The sequence below is a fragment of the Polistes dominula genome, unplaced genomic scaffold (genome assembly GCF_049000335.1).
Source record: "Polistes dominula isolate Pdom_NZ unplaced genomic scaffold, Pdom_raw_medaka contig_15, whole genome shotgun sequence".
Classification (NCBI taxonomy): domain Eukaryota; kingdom Metazoa; phylum Arthropoda; class Insecta; order Hymenoptera; family Vespidae; genus Polistes; species Polistes dominula.
Window position 1 is genome coordinate 2636197 of NW_028300915.1, and position 19593 is coordinate 2655789.

At 32.7% G+C, this 19593-nt stretch overlaps 2 protein-coding genes across 3 annotated transcripts in view; one reads left to right on the plus strand and one right to left on the minus strand.

The window, feature by feature from the left end:
• LOC107071163 (uncharacterized) overlaps nucleotides 1-13334 on the plus strand; it is an 89249-nt gene extending 75915 nt beyond the window's left edge. For both annotated transcript variants that reach the window (XM_015329917.2, XM_015329925.2), the window contains 3 exons: nucleotides 2100-2351; nucleotides 6905-7035; nucleotides 10848-13334. In XM_015329917.2, coding sequence (XP_015185403.2) covers nucleotides 2100-2351; nucleotides 6905-7035; nucleotides 10848-10958 — 494 coding nt within the window. In that variant the 3' untranslated portion in view covers nucleotides 10959-13334. The remainder of the gene's footprint in view (nucleotides 1-2099; nucleotides 2352-6904; nucleotides 7036-10847) is intronic.
• The window catches only part of LOC107068856 (uncharacterized), a 157722-nt gene continuing 150300 nt past the window's right edge, over nucleotides 12172-19593 (minus strand). Inside the window, exon 22 of the mRNA XM_089170477.1 lies at nucleotides 12172-18208. Within this exon, the coding sequence (XP_089026603.1) occupies nucleotides 17982-18208 (227 nt within the window). The 3' untranslated portion in view covers nucleotides 12172-17981. The remainder of the gene's footprint in view (nucleotides 18209-19593) is intronic.

Consider the following 19593-nt stretch of genomic DNA (forward strand, 5'->3'; position numbering starts at 1 on the left):
GCTCACCGACCACAAACCTCTCTCCCTCGCAGCCCACCAGCCTTCGGAGAAAGCCTCCCCTCGCCAAGCCAGGCAGCTCAACTACCTGCTGCAGTTCCCAATCACGCTGGCCTACATCAAGGGCCTGGATAACACCGCAGCAGACGCCCTCTCCAGGGTTGAGGCAATCAAGATGCCTTCCGCCGTAGACGCGGCCACCCTCGCCCGGGAGCAGACCAAGGACCCGGACCTCCCGCACCTCCTCGACAACGCCTCTCTCGCGCTGCAGCCGTTGGACTTCGACGGGACCTCTCTCCTCTGCGCGCGCAATGGCAGTTCCATCCGCCCGTACGTCCCGCGCACCCTGAGGAGACAAGTCTTCGAGGCTCTGCACGGCCTCTCGCACCCCAGCGTCCGCTCAACTACGCGGCTGGTTGCCCAGAGGTACGTTTGGCCCGGAATGAACAAGGACGTCAGCCGTTGGACCAGATCCTGCGTGCCGTGCCAGCGCTCCAAGGTGCACCGTCACAACCAGGCAGCCCTAGGCAATTTTACAGCCCCAGATGCTCGCTTCGACCATCTCCACCTGGACCTCATCAGGCTGCCCCTGCACGCGGGCTTTCAATACTGCCTCACGGTAGTCGACCGGTTCTCCAGGTGGCCGATCGCAGTTCCCCTGCCCGACCAGCAGGCAGAGACCGTCGCCAGGGCCTTCTACGAGCACTGGGTCAGCTCTTTCGGCACGCCGCTGACCATCACGACCGACCAGGGGCCGCAGTTCGAGGCAAAGCTCTTCGCAGCCCTAGCCAACATCATCGGCGCGGAGAGAATCCACACCACGCCTTATCATCCTCAGGCGAACGGTATGGTGGAGAGGATGCATCGCTCCCTCAAGGCGGCCTTGATGTGCTGCTCTCCCACGCCTTGGCCGCAGGCCCTGCCTACAGTCCTTCTGGGTCTGAGGACAACTGTCAAGGAAGACCTGCAGGCGTCCCCTGCAGAGATGCTTTTCGGCGCCTCCCTCCGCGTTCCCGGAGATCTCTTCGCCGCAGAGAGCCGCACGGACACCGACGCTCCCTCTTTCGTTTCGGGACTCCGCAAGCTGATGAGGAAGCTGCAAGCCGTCCCCGGTTCCAGGCACGTTCCTCCGCACACGCCATTCTTCCACGAGGAGCTACGGTCCTGTCCTTTTGTCTTCAGGAAGGTAGAGACGGTCCGATCGACCTTAAACCAGCCCTATACGGGCCCCCACCGAGTCCTTCGTCGCCTCAGCGAGCAGGCGTACCTCGTCGAGGTTGACGGAGTGCCTAGGACCCTCTCGACCGCCTCACTGAAACCGGCCTACCTGGAGTCCGCCGACCAGCCTCAAGACGGCACCCCTTCAGCACCATCCGCGGGAGCTCCGCGCCCTTCAAGCTCTCCAGCGCAACACCCCGCGCAAGGACCACCCCGGTCAATCTTGAAGTCGGCCAATCCTCCCACCCCCCTACCGTCAAACTCAACAAAAAAGTTACGTTCCGCACGCCAGTGGCGTCCAGCACTGGTGGGGGAGTAGCTGTGGCGGTGCGCGCTCAGCAGCGCCGCGGTCGTCCGAGACGGGCACCGCGCCGGAGGCCCGATCCCCCCGGGCCGAGTTTAGCCGAACGACGATCAGTTCGAATTCGAATGAGATAGCGACTAGAGATTATATATCGACTTTCTGTACAGAGACTCAATAAAGACTGGAATTTTTGACCTGGCATACCTAACGGCTTATTCTTGATTACCGACACTGACCTACGCTCTATTGGAGCCTTCACTATCTCCAAACATATACTCACTCACATTTTAAAAACTTTCAAAACAAAATTGATATCTTAAAAAATGAGTTATTTTAATTGTTATAAAATATTTTATAATAATAATAATAATAATAATAATAATAATAATAATAATAATAATGCGAATTACAATTTATTACGTTAGTTCGATAAAAATTTAAATTGCAAATATTAATCGTATGAATTTATTGATCAATAAATAACAAACATTTTATTAGAAATAATAATACATTATTATTCAGAATAGTTATGCTAGATGTTCAATAATATCATGCAATTTGAATTATTTTCGTATTGTAGGATACAGTAAGCCAAGATTGGAATGTCCAAAGGATGTAGTAGCGGAATTACCACCAGGACGAGATGAAGCTTTCGTGACGTTCGATCAACCTTCGACAGATCTTGATTGGTTCCGTTATGTACGATCTAAACCATCCTGGGGTACAAGATTGGAAGCCAATTTAAAAGTTGGTACACACGAAGTTAACTTTTTTGCGAGACACCCGGTATCGAAGAAACAAGCCAGCTGTGTATTGCGTATCATCGTCAAAGGTTAGTTAGTTAGTTAGTTAATTATTCGTTATGTTGCTTTTAATTATATACTTTTTTAAACCGTTTTGAAAGTAAAAAAAATCTACGTATACACGAGTAGAGTAGTTAACTTGATATTTTAACACATTTCTTTTAGTATTTTACTGGTAAAATATTAAAAGTATTCTAAATGAATTATTTCGATATACAATTATTAAAATTAATTATTATTATTATTATTATTATATAATTAATATATTTATATAAAATTTCAAAATATAATTTACAATTAATTATATTACTTAACGATTAATATTCCATCAACAACATTTTATAAAATATATTCAAAATTTTCAACAGTTCACTTACAATTCATACAACTAACATCTTGCAGATAAATACAATTATCTACATATTATCTACAAAATACATATATATCGCGCATTGTTGTTGTTGTTGTTGTTGTTGTGTCTTCTTCTAAGGACTTTGGTGGAATAGAATGCGTGCACCGGTGCATGCACGTGCTGCAATCCCCGTGATATGCAAATTTGTGGTGACTTGAGAATTGTTAAGTTACACATTTACTATGTAAGTGTGAAACTTGCTTGTTCATCCTCAAAGAAGAAGTATTATTATTATATCTACAAAGCAACCGTTAATCTCGGCCACTGAACGCTACTCTATCCTTTCAAAAGGATTTAATTAAATGCGTTTCTGGAACATGCCTTCTCACAATACCGGATACGAACGAACAAACGATGAGTTGGGTGGATCGGTAAGGTGGAAGTTGAAGATGGGTGGATGGGTGGTTGGTTGGGTGAGGTGCGGGGATTATACGGATACTGATACAGAGAGGTGTGGATAGTGAATTGTTAGAGGAGAAAGGAAAGGTAAAGTGAATGGGGGTTGCAAGGGGGTGGGTTAAACATTGCTCGACCGCGAATCGGATAATTCGATGAGTCTAAGCAAACGCGTTCGGCTAACTCGACATTGCCGGATGTTAGATTTCCTCAAGGAATTTCTCATTCCTCAATTTCCACCCCACCCCATCTCACTATTACCCCATTTTCGTTAAACCATTTCTCAATCTTCTATCACTCCATCTCTCTCTCTCTCCTCTTGTATCTGAATCCTTTTCTATCTCATACATACACTTTGTTTAATGATTTAATAAAAATATATTTAAATAAATTGTTATAGTTAAAGTATGTGCAATATATTTGAAAGAAAACATTATAATTTAATCATTAAATACTTCATTACAGTACCTAAAAGGTTAAATTAGTGTGTGTGTGTGTGTATACGAAAAGTCTCAAATATCAGAAAAGTGACACAGTGGGAAAAGGAGAGAGAGGATGGGGGGTTATAAAAGCGAGTTTATCCTCAAGAGGGCAAATACAATGAAGGGAGGTTGGGTTTACCTTTCCCCGTTTCTCTTTGTATCGTTTCAAAGCAAGCATATAATATCTACAGTTACAATTAGTAACGAGAATGCAAGAGATGTGGTCGACGCATGCAAATTCCATCACCCTCAGCTTCCCCCTCACTCCCCCATCTCCTCCGTCTTTCTCTGTCACTCATTTAATCTCTCTCTCTCTCTCTCTCTCTCTCGTCATCTTTCTCTTTCTCTCTTTCCATTTCTCTTTATTTCAAAGTAGTTACTCTTGGTAAGCACTGCGATTTAATTAAATACGTCACCGGGTTGGATACGAACGGGTTCCTTTTCTTCAACACTATTAAGAACACTTCGAGTTACTACTATTTGGATAATTCGACGAGTAATATAACTAAAACGCTTTACTAATTCTCAAAGATCTTTTTATTCTTTCTTTCTTTCTTTCTTTCTTTCTTTTTATTCTTTCTTAAAGAGACAGATTTTATTTTCTTAAAGACACGCAAAAAAGGTTCTACTTTAAAATGTTTTTGACGTTATAGTTGGTAATAACTGGTATCTTTGTTGTGGAAATGATGTGACACTGTTTCCTCGAGTACCTGTTGCGAAAGAAATAAAAAAAAAAAAAAAAAAGAAAAGAAATAAAAAATAAATACGGTGCGCACAAAACTGGCAAATGGTTAATAACATTGTCGTAAAAATGACTCTTAATAATGGACGTTTAAATTTTGTAACGACGATTTTTAAGTACTGCATTTTAAATTTCACATTCACCTTCTTCCTCCTTTTTTTACCCTTTCTTTTAATAATTAAATAAACGAACAATTAAATGTTAAGTAATCGTTCGAATATTCAATTAATACGTTGTTATCGTTGTTTCACTTTTTATTTTCGAACAACGTTTCAAACGACAGATATTATTAAAATATTTTATCCTGTTATTTATTTATATTGTCTTTTTCCCTAAAAGCTTTGCGTTATTTTATTCGACAAAATATGTAAACCTTTAAAAATAATATTAACCATTATTTTTGGTTCGTAATATTTCTACGTATTACGCGTATCACATATCATTGTTAATTAAAATAGTATAATTTTTTTTCTGATTTCCCGATATTATGATAAATAATAAAGGTTATTAGTAATATGGGATAATAATAAAAATATGTCATTTTATACAATAAAAAATAAATGCAATAGAAATGGCAGGCATTATTTTGATTATTTTTGATAATCACAATATATTTTCAATTATTTTCATTCTTCTCAAATATACATTATTAGGTAGCGAGTTGATCAACTTGGACCGAGCCTAATTGAGGTTTGTTGTTGGATTGGTCACCGGGCACTGGTACCTTAGAAAGCACCTTACGCGAATGGGCCTTGCACAAGACTCGCTCTGCGGCAGGTGCGGCGAAGGGGAGGATACCCCCCTCCATCTCATAACTCAATGTGTTGGGCTCGTGGACGTCAGAAATGATGTCCTTAGGACCACCGCCAACAACTTTGACTTAGTGGGCTCGGGGGCGGCCAGACTGCTGCGCTTTGCAAGGGAGTCGGGGCTGTCCGCGGGACCGCTACGGTCATAGGTTTTTCCCCGCAAGGGGCCCGGGCACAATGGCCCAGAGACTGAGCGCCCGGGTAAACAAACCTCAAGAAAAAAAAATATACATTATATATATAAATGAATATTTATTTTTGTTTGTTCAGTTATTATATTTTTTATATAATATAATATAGTATTCTTTAGTATTTTAACGAACAAACATGTCAGCTTTTTTTCTATTGGACCGATAATCTCGAACCGAACTGAAGTTAGCTGAAGTTAGACGAAGTTAGCAAAAATTAACCAATTCGAGTCGGTTTGGGTAGGTTTTGGTCAGCTCGGCTCGGCTCGGAGGTGATCGGTTCAGTTCGAGAGTAGAAAGGCTCGGATCGGATATGCACCATGTTTGGAAATCATATAAACATTATTTTAATAAAAGGATTTTGATAGAGGACAACGTGCTAGTTTGAAAGTGAATTTCGAAGAGGATTGTACATAGATCATATCTTCCGAGATTTTAAACAACAATAGACACTAAGGACAACTTAACCTATAAAGTCATCATTGCGCAGGATTAATAAAATAATGAACATTAGAATAGATATAAAATTTTTTCTTATGCTCGAATCATATTTATAGATAATAATATTATATTTACTTGTGTGATAAATGGCAAATTTATATTTGATGTAAAAATAGTTTTTTGACTTGTTTAAAAAATGAAAAAACAAAACGTATATAAATGTGTTTATCGTATTGAAAGTTTGATCGTTCAAACTTATATTTGTACTTTCTTTATTTTGTAAGTTTGTTTTTTCCATTGGTCTCATCTATTCAAAGTAATTCGAACGTACCAATTAAACGTCTATTCGTTCGGCAACGTACCAATCACAACGAAGCAAAGTTTTCCTGAAAACGGAACGAAACGAAAGAAAACGAAACGAAACGAAACGAAACGAAACGAGGAAAGCTTTTCTACGCTTCGTTTGATCGCGTAGAGGAGGACTTTCCACAAAGCTTTTGGCGTCGTTGGGTGCTATTCGTCGTCGTTTCGAGTAGTAGGAAAGTTTACGCGCTAAGGAGCCTCGTTAGAGTCATGAACGAACGAACTAGAACGACCATGATAAGTATACAGACCCAGGTTACTAGCCAACTGCGCGTACTCAGAATATACCGAGCGAATTATTATTATTAGAATGGTGCCCGTGATAATGAAAACTTTTGTTATACAGTACAAAACTATTTTTTCTATTATTTTTCTTTTTCTTTTAACAATGTAGGATCACAAAATTTCATCTAAGCTAGTTTTCAAATTATTTTTCTTTTTGAATAAGACTATAATACTAATTTTTTATATTTGTATGTATGTATATAATATTGTAATAATAAATATAAATATTGTAATATTGTAATAATATATATATATATATTTAGTATATGTAATATTATTAATATTATAATTTTTATTTATTTTTATTTTAATTTTTGCTCTTACTTGAAATTATTTATAATGTAACTATTCTATTTAAAAAAATTTATAAAATGGCTACCTCTAAGTAAAAGTAATGAAATATTTTTCAATGGTATTTTTGAATGAAACTAATCCCAAGATTTTCATTTGTTTTCAAATTACAGAAGGTGAAGCACCAAAAGTGAAAGATTGTCCAAATGATATAGAAGTGACCGGTAAAAATGGGACATCGATAACCTGGACAGAACCGATCTTTACGGACAACGTCCAAGTAACACGAATAAACAGCAACGAGGTAATAAAATATTATTACAATTAACATTACGACAAATATATATATATAATATTATTAATGATAGATATTAAAAAAAAGATATTAGAATAATTATGCGGTTAATAATAGTGGACGTGTCGTAAATTTACCGATGACATTTAACGAAAATTTATTGTGAACCCTTTTAACCGCACTACGAGAACGGTCCAATTAACGCGAGCTAATGAAGATTATCGTTTGCACCATTTTCGTGAGAACGATAAAAATTAATTAAGGACGAACGGAAGGACCTGAAACACGTTCAACCGAACCTTCCAAGGGACCAGAGAAGGGATAGGAGAAATAATAAATTACAAATTTTCTTTCCAATACTGTTTAACATATATATGTATGATATTAAAAATATAAAATAAAATATATATATTATATAATAATATATAAAATAATAATAATACAAAATATATAAATATAATATAAATATAAATTAATATATGTTATATTATAAAATATAATAATAAAATATACAATTAATATAATTAACATAAATATATAAAATAATATATATATATTTATATTTATATTTATAAAAAACTTAGAAGAGTGAATGAGTAAAAAGAAAGAAATGGAAGAAAGTAAATGAAAAAGTAGAAGGTTGTTGAAAATTTTACGGGCTTAATTAACCATGACTACCTATATATATATATAAGATAGGGGGTGGTTGGTAATATTAATTACATAGCAAGATCCTTTACTTTACTTTACTTCCAAGATGTCGGTGCTTCCGTTCATCCACCTAAGATATTTCAAATAAAACATTGAAAATATATAATTAACAAAGATATAAATAGATATTGATAATTTTCTTTTTTTTTTTTTTTGAAGATGTTAGTTTAAATAAATAACATTCTAGAAATTTGTAGTGTATTAACAGGAAAATGGTTTGTACGGTTCAATTAATTGTACTAATAAGTTACAGAATCGATACGAAAATTATACCTTTTAAAGTCATTAACGTTATATTGCCTCGTGGTAATATTCGTGTTTAATGGCCGATATAACGGCAAGCTCGGGCCTGACAAAGGACTACCATGCTTCATAAACGTATGCAAATTTTACAGTGGTAAATACCGTTCAAACAACGTCACGTTCTATATTTATGATACCTATATATATATATATATATACAGAATAAATCAAAAATAGGTAGATAGTAGTAAATGATAAGATTTATCTTTTGTGATTACATTTATGTGATTATATTAATTAATATTTAATTAAATTTTGAATAAACACTTTTACAATTTATTATTTTATTTTATACATTTTAATATATATTTATATTATACAAAAATATTAATATTAGAATAGTAAATCTTACAATTTTACAATTTTATATATTAATATTTACACTACATAAAAATACCAATAATTTTATAAAAAGAAAAAATGACAAACAAATTATAAAAAAATTATATTCATTATTATTTATCATCAATTTTTAATTTATCCTGTATATATATAAATATATATTTTCATATTAATATGCACGCACAACACACACGTGTGTTAGTTTGGGTAGGTACCAGTTATCATAACGTAATTTCACAAAGGAAACGATATAGAGAGAAGCAAACCATAATACCACCCTCCTCCCTATAATCCTCTTTTACCTTTCCCCCTCCCTCTCACATCTTCTCACCTTGTTGTCTAATAACCAGTAACTCAAACACATGGAACAAAATCGTGGCCAGATTTCACGAATACAAAGTAAATCACTAAATCGTACTTTCTCATTAGTGTTTCAAACTATTATAAATAATGATTACAATTCGGTGTTGTTGTTTATTACAATTAAATGATAATTCATAAATTTTCAGGGGCATTTTTTTTCAAAAGAATTTTCACAATTTTTTTTTTTTTTGCAATCGGAGATATGTAAGTTGATAAGTGTATATATACATATGTGTGTGTATGAGGGTGTGTATATACATATATGTGTATGTATCTATATATCAACGTTATATTATCCTTTTTGTCGAGTAAAATTTCGGATTAACGTGAGAGAGAATGAGAGAGAGATAGAGATAGAGATAGAGAGAGAGAGAGAGAGAGAGTGAGAGAGAGTGCTTTAACAGATCGAGCAAACGAGAAGATAATATCACGTTTCTAACTGAAAGCTCGTTTGCTGCTTTCATAGTTACAAATGGTAGGAAAGTTTCTTCCTTTTTATTTAATTTTTTTTTATTTTTTTTTTTTTATTTGGAAAGTAAAGTTGTGTATTTGAATTTGTAGGATGGAATTAAAACATTTTATATCGCATAATTTCGTTGAAATATTTTCTCAGTCGTTATCAAACAAAAAAAAAATATATATATATGTATTATTTTATTTCATTTTATTTATTTATTCTTTTAATTTTAATTATTATATCAAAAATAGTAATGGTTTAACATTAATTTGACTATTATATAATATTTATATTTTATTATTATATATATTTAATATATTTATATTTTATTTTATTAATTTTATTATTATAATATTTTTAATTATAATAAAATAATTTTCGGATTAAAAATACAAAAAAAAAAAAAAAATGCCAAATATTATTTTCTTACATATTTTGGAAATATTATGCTTTAAAAGATTCATGTATAGTTAAACTAAAGTAAATAATTTTCTAGAAATGCGCGATGTAAACTACGTAAAACTTTTGTTAAAGTAAATTGTATGAAAGGCATTGATTTGTAACAATGTTCTTTGAGTAACGGAAGAAGGGAACAACGACCTATGTAACGAGAAACGAGAACTTTTCAAAGCATCGATATATATATATATATATATATATATACTAAACTTACCTTAACTATTTTCCGAATTAGCCTCGTTATCCAAACTCGTATGTGAGTGGTGTAGAAGTAGGAGGAGGAGGTAGATTTGAGTTCGATATATCGATTGGATTCTTCGATATTTGGCACGTAACCCTAAATGAATATCCGTTCTTCGAGAACTTTGATTAATTTATCCTTCCCCCTCTTTACATTCAATCGTTTCTATTATTAATAATTATTATTATTCTAATAAGAGAAATGGATTATTGAAATAATGAATTGTTCAAATGAAATTTAATCAATTATTTTCTTAATAATACGTGAATTGAACATTCCTTTTTTTCTTGAATGAATTTTATGTGAAAAACATTATAATAATAATAATAATTATTATTATTATTATTGTTATTATTATTATTATTACTTGATGAATTATTCGTAATGTTTTACGCCTAGTTCTTTGTGTTGATTTTTGTTTCAGAAATGTGTTTTAAAGGGTCAGACATTTCGTGTGTATTCGAGAAAATATAATTACGTAGATAATAATAATAATAATAACAAAATAATAATAATAATAATAATAATAATAACAATAATAATAATAATAATAATAATAATAATAATAATAATTGTATCAACGTCGAGTACAATTGAGAAAGTTTATACAGATAGTATAGTAATACCAACTCTTTAATGATCTTAAATTGAGTTAATTTATTTAGAATATTTTCATTTAGAAATGAAAAAAAAAATACTAAACTTTCTAAATTAAATAAATATATTTTTAAATAAATTTATTCAATATAAATGTGTAATGAATATTATTAAAAAATGTTTCAATAATGCATCAGAACGTCATGTGCGTTTTTGCTCAAACAAACGCATGACGTAGTACTGATACGTCTAATGTAAATCAAAGGCTTAATTGTATTCACGTGTAAGTAAGCAAAAAAAAAAAAAAAAAAGAAAAAATAAAATATGTTTCCTCGTTAATTTTTACAGAGTCCAGGACGTCCGTTTGATATTGGTGGACACAGAATAGAATACGAAGCTAACGACGAAGCAGGTTGGTCCAGCAAATGCGTCTTCACTTTGGTTCTACGAGCTGAGTAATAAAAAAAAAAAAAAAAATAACAATAAAAATACAAAAAAAAAATGAAGAAGAAGAAGAAGAAGATAAAGGGTTGTAGGTTCATAGATGTGGGTGGGTGGTGATACCAATGGTCGAGAATAAGATGAACAGGTATCAAACGGAAACCAAAAAAGAAAAAAAAGAAAGAAGAAGAAAAGAAGAGGAAGAAGAAGAAGGGGAAGGAGAACAGAAAAACATAAAAAAAAAGAATAAAAAATAAAAACATAAAAAATAAATAAGAGAAACGCCAAGGAAGGAAGAATAAGCGATAAGGTAATATAAATGGAAATTCCGTTGAATCGCGCAAGCAAACACAAGAAGAAATAACACAGAACACCCTTACCCACCTCCCATCTCCCCCTAACCCCTTCTCCCTCTTTTAACCACGACCATCACGACTATTCCTCTCTAACCTTCTCTCCCTTTTCCCCTTTCGTACATCCACTTCTCCTTTTCCAACTCTTTTCGGGCTTCGTAATGGATTTCGTTTTACGTAGGGGTGAGGTGTGGGGGGGGGGGGTGGGATGAAGGGATGAAGAGGAGGCAGGAGGTGGCTGGGGTTAAAATGCAACCGAATACACGAAAATATATATCTCGGTTTTTCGCGATAAGAGTCAACTGGCGATATAAATATCATTGCGTTTTATATTGAAAACTTATGCGAGTCCGACGTTTTTTTTTTTTTTTTTTTTACTTCCTACCTTTATCTCTCAACCTTTTTCTCCTTTTCTTGTTTTTCTTTCTTCTCTTTCTCTCCCTTTTTGGTTTACTTTCTTCTTTGTTTATTCGTTCGATATTTTTTAATTTGTGTATTTTTGAAATTATGATATAGGTGTTGTGTTTTTTATTTTTTTTTTTTAATTTTTTTATTTGTTTCACACATTCTTCATTCTCAATCTTAGAATTTTATTTTATTTGTTTTATTGATTTTTTTTATTTTTATTTGTTTTACATATTCTTCAGTATCGATCATAGAGAATTTTATTTTATATTATTTTATTTTATTTCTTAATTTAATTTTTTTCACTTGAATTGTGAATTTGATGGAGGGATGCTCTTCTGATTGTTTTTTTCTTTTTTTCTTTCTCTCTTTTTCTCTTTCTAGGTTATTTTTTCTTCTTCTTCGTTTATTCGTTCGATATTTTTTAATTTGTATATTTTCGAAATTACAATATTGGTTGTTCTTGTTTTGGCTTTTATTTTTATTTATTTTTTTTTTTTATACATTTTTCATTCTCGATCTTAGAATTTTATTTTATTTATTTTCATTTAATTTTCCGATTCGAATTACGAATTCGATGATGGGAAACTCTCGTGATTTTTATTACTTTCATTTCTTTTTTTTTTCTCTTTTTTTTTTCTACGTATAAAAAGGAAGATAGGTAAAGGAGGGAAGTGTGTAGAAAGAGATAAAGAGAGAGAGAAAGAGAGAGAGAGAGAGAGAGAGAGAGAGATGGAAAACATTTTATCCCGCAATCGTATCTCACCGGTGTTAAAATCTCGTGGGAGTTACCGCCCCCACCACTACCACCACACATTACTATATAAGAGATACGACTTCGATTCGAAATTGTTGCGCATCGTTGAAAGTGAAAATGAGAAAGTGTGTGTATGTGTGTGTATGTTTCTGAAAGATAGAAAGAGAGAGAGAGAGAGAGAGAGAGAGGGAAAGTGTTGATCGAATAACTTGAGCAAATGAAACGTGTCTGCTCTAATGGAAAACGCGACGACTTTTTATTAGAATGTGGGTAATTGGAAATAGGAATAAAAAAAAAAAAAACAAGAAAATATATAAAAATAAAATAAAAAATAAAATCAACACTTGTGTCGGTATCTTTTGATCGAACAATCTCTCTCTCTCTCTCTTTCTTTCTTTCTTTCTTTCTCTCTTTCTCTCTTTAGTGATGATATTAATCAATAAAATTCTCTCGTCTCGTTGTTTTTGCGATCTACTTTATTTCTATTATTTTTGATTTTGGTTTTAATCGTTGGTACACACGAAGATATTTCAACCATTCATTGGTTTCTAAATTTCAAACATTCTCGTATCCTCGATAATAATTCTAAAATAAATTCGATTTTCCGCTTTATTTGATTGTTTTCTTTCTTTTGTTGAAAACTTGATTCTTTTTTTTTCGCAAACTAAAACAAAAATAAAGAAAGAATTCATTTTCCAAATTTATCAAACCGTGTTATTAGATAGGAGACAGAATTTTGGATTTTACAATTTCGTGTTGTATCATAAAAAATTGTAATTTTCATTTTAATGACATATTATTCGATCGAATGCAATATTTAACTCTTTGCACTCGAAGGGCTCCGCTACAATTACAATAAATAAAAAAAAAAAAAAAAAAGAAACAGAAGTAAATTTAATTTAATTTACAACATATCAACTATGACTTTACTTTAAAAATTTATATATTATTTATTTATAATATGCGAATATGATTTTTAAATTGAAATTGCTTTTGTGAGTTGTTGATGATATATAAAATTTAAAAAAAAAAATATTGAATGCAAAGGTGAATTTAATTTAATTGAATTTAATATTACACACCACAAATTGTGATATTTGAATTTTCTATTGAAATTGTTTTGTGAATTGAGTTGTTTTGTGAGTAATATATAAAATTAAAAAATAAAAAAAAATTAGTTTGAGTGCGAAAGGTTAATTTAATTTAATTCAATTTAATATTACAAACCACAAATTGTTGGCAAGTATTAATAAAATAAAAATAAAAGTAGAAATAGTATGAAGAATAATTGAAATTGCAGTTGTTCGGTATCCAAAAATAGTAATTTAAATCTGAAAATGAAACGTGCCAAGAGATGCCAATCTTATCGATTAAAGTACATCGTTAACGAGTTGTTATTACTAACGAACATACATACACATATAATCTATACTTGATTATTGTCATAAATTTATCTAATTTTGTTTTTCAATTCTTTCTCTCTCTCTCTCTCTCTCTCTCTCTCTTTCTACTTGTTTCACGTTAAAAACATTTCAAATACCACCTGATGAAAATTATAAATGAAATAATCATTGGTTAAGAATAATTTCAAATTATTAAAACATCTATCGTTTAAATACACACATACACACGCTTGTATTGTTATTTATTTTCGTCAAATATTCGAATAAACTTCCCGATGACGAACTATAAATATGCATGAGAGATTATATATATATATATATAAAAATTATATATTATATATATATATATGATATGTAAATGATAAGTTATATAACTTGCATATATATAGGAGTTTGCGGAAGTTCTTTCAAAAGGTGTCTGAATGAATTTGTAAAATGAGAAATTTGAATGTACGTTTATTATTTAAAATAAATACTGAAATAACATTTGACACATACTAACGCAATATATTATATCGTGAATAACAGTAATAATTAAACTAACTAACTCGAATAAGAGATGGATAATATAAAAACTTTTATCGTAAATTAAGAAATAATGATAAACAAAAAATAAACTAGTTCTTATGAAGATGAAGAGAAAAAGAAACACTAACTAAACAAAATAAAATAAAAATAAAAATAGTATTTAATAGACGAGATGAGACAAAGTTAATCTCGTAAAACGATCATTTGAAACATAGCCGTTCGTACCTAATAAATTACATTTTAAGAGACCAGATCGTTTCATTCGTTAAAAAAAAAAAAAATTAAAAAAAAAAATAAGAAGAAAACCCCTAAAGAAAAAAGTAATAAAAATTATGAATTAAACGAATAATAGAAAGAAACAGGAAAAAAAAAACAAATTCTGCACAAGCAAATCTCTTCAAATCGGACAATACTTCTTTTTTTTTTGTCGTAATTTTAACCCTTCGAGTGCTATGAACGCATATATGCGTTTGATAAAAATGAACAGAGTGGTCTATCAATGCATATAAGTGTTTGTTAAATATTAATGTAAAATAATTTAATGTGTATATTAATTAATTAAATTATATTCAGAAAGACAAACTTTAATTATTAAATGTTATATTATATTAATATATAATATATTATAATTTTATATTTATTATAATATTATATAAAATTATTATATAATTTATATAATAACCTCCCGGAACTCGAGAGGTGCACCGCGTCCGTGTGTTCTGCCTCAGCGCACAGAGAGCAGTTCGGTCTGTTTCTGCAGTCCGTCGCGTAGTGTCCGGTCTCACCACATTTCCTGCAGTTTTTTGTTCTGTCTGGTCTTTTACAGCTCGTCTTTGTGTGTCCGTAGCCTAGGCATTTGTAACATTTCGTAACTGTGAGTCGTTTCCGGACGCGACATTGGACCCATCCTATCCCGATCCGACCGCGTCCGAGCAGCTCCTCAGCTTTCCGCGATTCAAGGTCGCAGACAGCCATGTACTGCTTGGCCCGGTTCGGACCAAAGATGTGAGTGCCAAAGTCCCCATCCCGTCCTGTTTCTCGTCGTAGTGTCTGTATTACGTCCCCTCTCGTCACGACGCATTCCAGGTCCATGATCTCCACTTGGGTCTGGGAGGTCATGGCTTTTACGCTGCCGTCGTCGTCGAGAGCGTTCTGAAGCGCGCGACGACAGTCGTCTCGTCCGTCCGTGGTTGACTGCATCTTAATAAGACACAGCCCATCTCTCGTCTTTCTGACAGTTCTGACCGTCATGTTGTTTTTTGTCGGGTTCACCGTCTCTCGTATTTTCCGTACGATGTCTGAGTACGTATTGTCTTTCCTGGGCTTGACCAGCACGGCCAGTCCCGGTTGCTTGAAGATCGGTCTGTGCCTTTCGGACCGGGCATGTGCGTTCGTCTCGTCCGTCTTCGTTTTCTTTTTCATCACCGTCTGCCAGGAGGTGGCCGGTTCCACTCTCAGGGTCTTTTTCTATGCGGTCTCCGGAGTGGTCCCGGTCGTCTCCCGTTTCCGTTTTGTTCGTGGCATTTCCTGTTTGTTCGTCTCTGTTTTTGTCTCCGTGGTTGTGTCATCGTCATTGGTCCGTCGCCTCGAGGCCGTCGTGGCGCACTTATTCAGCGCGACGTCGACGACTTCGAGGATCTTCTTAATACCTGTCTTGACGTTTATGTTCATGTTTTTCTGGATGACCGCTGCCTCGGTCATCCTTGTTGCTGTCGTTTGTATAATCGTCAGCAGTTCTGCCATATCTCGTTCTTTTAGTACTGTAACGTCCAATCTTAATTGTCTTGCCAGTCTCGTTTTTGGTTTCGTTTGTCTGTCGTCGTTGTCGGTGATGGAGGTGAGGCTCGATGCGCTACCTACGCTCGATACGCTCACCATTCTGTCCCGTTTCTGCGGGTTTAGGAGTACCCATCCCGCTGTTTCGTCTTTCCTATCTGTCTTTTTTATCGTCGTAGTCGACGTCGAAGTTTTGCACTTACTGCGGCCCTCTGAATCCTCGCCGCTGCTATGGGCTACCGGATCTTTCATCCGATCGGAATATAGCGTGGATTCTCCCTGTGTAGGGTATACCACCTGAGGTATATCGTTGTTTTGTTTGAGCATTTCATCTTTTCTTGTTCCATAGTGCGTCGGGTTCCTCGGGGTCGCGGTTTCCGTATCGTCCTGGAACGTTGTACGGCCCCTGAGGGAGTGTTTAAATATAATATATATTATATTATATATTTAAATTATTATTATACCCAATAATTTATTATGAAAATTTGGTCAATAATAAAATTATTTCGTTCCTAAGAAAAACATTTTAGTTAAAAGTATTCAGCGCTCGAAGGGTTAATGTCCGAACTTGATACATATATATATATGATTTACGTATATGTGCAGTAAGCGCTCCGTCGTTTTATTTTATCTCGTTTATATAATAAACTCAAAAAAATAAAAATAAAAAATAATATTGGAAAGAAAAAACGACTGGGCGCAATCAAATGATTGGATTTCAAATCGAATCTTCATCATAGGTGAGAAAATGATGTTGCGCTAGAAACTCTAGTTAGCTTTAACCATTTAAGATTGTAATCTGTGAAAAGGAAAAAAAATAAGAAGAAGGAACGATAACCTAAATGTGAAAAAAAATGAAAAAAAAAAAAACAAAGAAATGGAAACATTTTGTGTTGTTTTAATTATTTATTATTATAATACCCCTTCTCCTATAATAACGATCCAACATATTATTATTATTACAGTTTAGAAAAAAAAAATTGATAGAAACAACAGGCAGATGTAATAAAAATATGTTGAAATACATTAATTTTAATTATTGCTAATATAAATGTATAAAATTGAACTATATATCAAATATACGCATATATATTATATAATATACTATATTATATATTACAAGAAAAATAAAAAATAAAAAGGAGGGAAAAAAATGTGTGTCAAGATGTTACATTTTCTTTTTTTTTTTACGTATAATCTTACATTAGTTTATATTCGTCTGCTTTTTTTTTTGTCTTTTTTTGTTTGTTTTTATTTGCTTATTGCTAAAGTTACAAAATAATGGCAGTAAAATGGTAAATAATAATTATAATTATATTATAATGTGATAGTATACGATACTTACGAAAAATCATTTCGATTAAAAATAATTGACATCGTAGAGACAAAAAAGGTTTCTTTTTTTTCTGATTGTCTTAATAAAAAATAAAAAAAAATAAAAGTTAATAATAATGTGTGAGAATAGTAATATAAAATAATTTATAAAATTGTGCATACATTAGGTGAAAAAAATCAGTGTAAATTATTATTACATGCAAGCTGTTGGCACTTCACTTTCTATGGGGAGTAGAAGAAAATAAGGTAAAGGGATACAAATTTTAAACTTAAAAAAAAAACATTAAAAATTTTAAACAAGACTATATTTCTTTTAATTAATAATAATATAAAAAAAAAAATACTAGCCTAATGTATTAAGAAAAATTCCAAAATTTATGTTAACAAAAGAAACACTTACGTTTACACGAATAATAAAAAGAAAAAAAAAAAGAAAAAAGGTGGGAGTAAGAGGAGTTGGATAAATTATTGTTTTTCTTTTTTTTTACGTGTTGCAACATCTACGTCGTGGAAATATTCTAGTATCGACACGAGCTCTTGCATAATGAGGAAATGATGCAAAATGACCGTTCCTCGTCGAACGTTCCACATCCTCCTCTTGTTGTTGTTGTTGCTGTTGTTGTTGCTGATGCTGCTGGTGTTGCTGATGTTGCTGTTGAAGTTGGTGCAACAGCTGTTGCTTATGATCCAAATAGTTTACTCGTTGTCGGTCTGAAAAAAATACAAAAATACGAACGAGTTTAAATCTCAACTAAAGACGATTGAACCTTAATTCTTTGAATATATTGAATACAATTAGTTCAAATTTTTAGTACAAATGGAATAATTAGTAACATGGTTGTGTTTTCATTGATGGTTTCTATTAAATCACATATAATAATATATTATATATTTAATAATTAAAGTTTTGTTTTTCTTTCTAATGATATAATTTGAATAATCAGCATAACAAAATAATGTTACATTATTTAGCATTAATATCGACAAAACACGTGATAAATCCAACGCGAGGAATTTTTATCAAACGCATATATGCGTTCATAGTACATAAAGAATATTCATTCGTAAAAATCTAACAAATCATATATTATCATCTTCTATTGGGTTGTTCGGAAAGTAATTTCGTTTTTTTTTTTTTTGACACAATTTGGCATTAATTGATGCAAATCGGCAACTAAAATCACGTGAGATCGTTGAGAGATTAAAGTTATTAAATTTAAATGTTTATGCTCACTTGTAAAGCCTAAGTTTAACTTCGAAGCGAAAATTGTCTTTATTTTCACGAAAAAAAGAAACGAAATTATTTTTCGAACCACACTATATTTTGTTTCTATACTTAAACTACGAATAACTTTAATATTGTTCTGTCCTACGATGGTTAGGTTTTTTTTACTTTTTTTTTTTATTTTACATAATAGGATAAGTCAATTTTTCAAAATTTACGCAAAAATATTATCAGATCCGATTAATATCATTATCAGAATTATGAGAACTGAAAATCATCTATAGATAAAATTCGTATTGAAACTATTATTTCGATTTCTTCCCTTGGAGTATTAATGGATTCCAACCACTTCGGATGGATGTAACACATACACGATGATGATCCATTAACGTTCTATGTATAAATTAGTTCTGGTTACGTTAATACACCATTCATACGTGAATAATAATAATAATAATAATAATAATAATGATGATAATAAATGAATGTTTCAATGTGTTATAACGGTAATTTGATGTTACATTGTTTGAAATTTATATAGAATTATAATAGGACACTGAATTAAGATCTCAAACACTCAAAAGGTTTAATCACTGATCATTCTATTCTTTTCTTTCATCCTCTCCCCTCAACCCCTGACTCAACCACTTGTCCTACTCCTCCTCCTCCTCCTCCTATTTTTCCACTTCTTCTTCTTTTTCTTCTTCTTCTTATTCTTTTATTTTGCTTTGACTTACTTTAGTTAGAGTTCTTACATCGAGCAACAACAACGTATTATCATTTATCGAAATACATCTAAAGGAAAATTAAAGTTGGAAAAAGTAAACGGTAAGAGTATTGTTATAAAAGTAAATTAATTATTGTTCTTTGT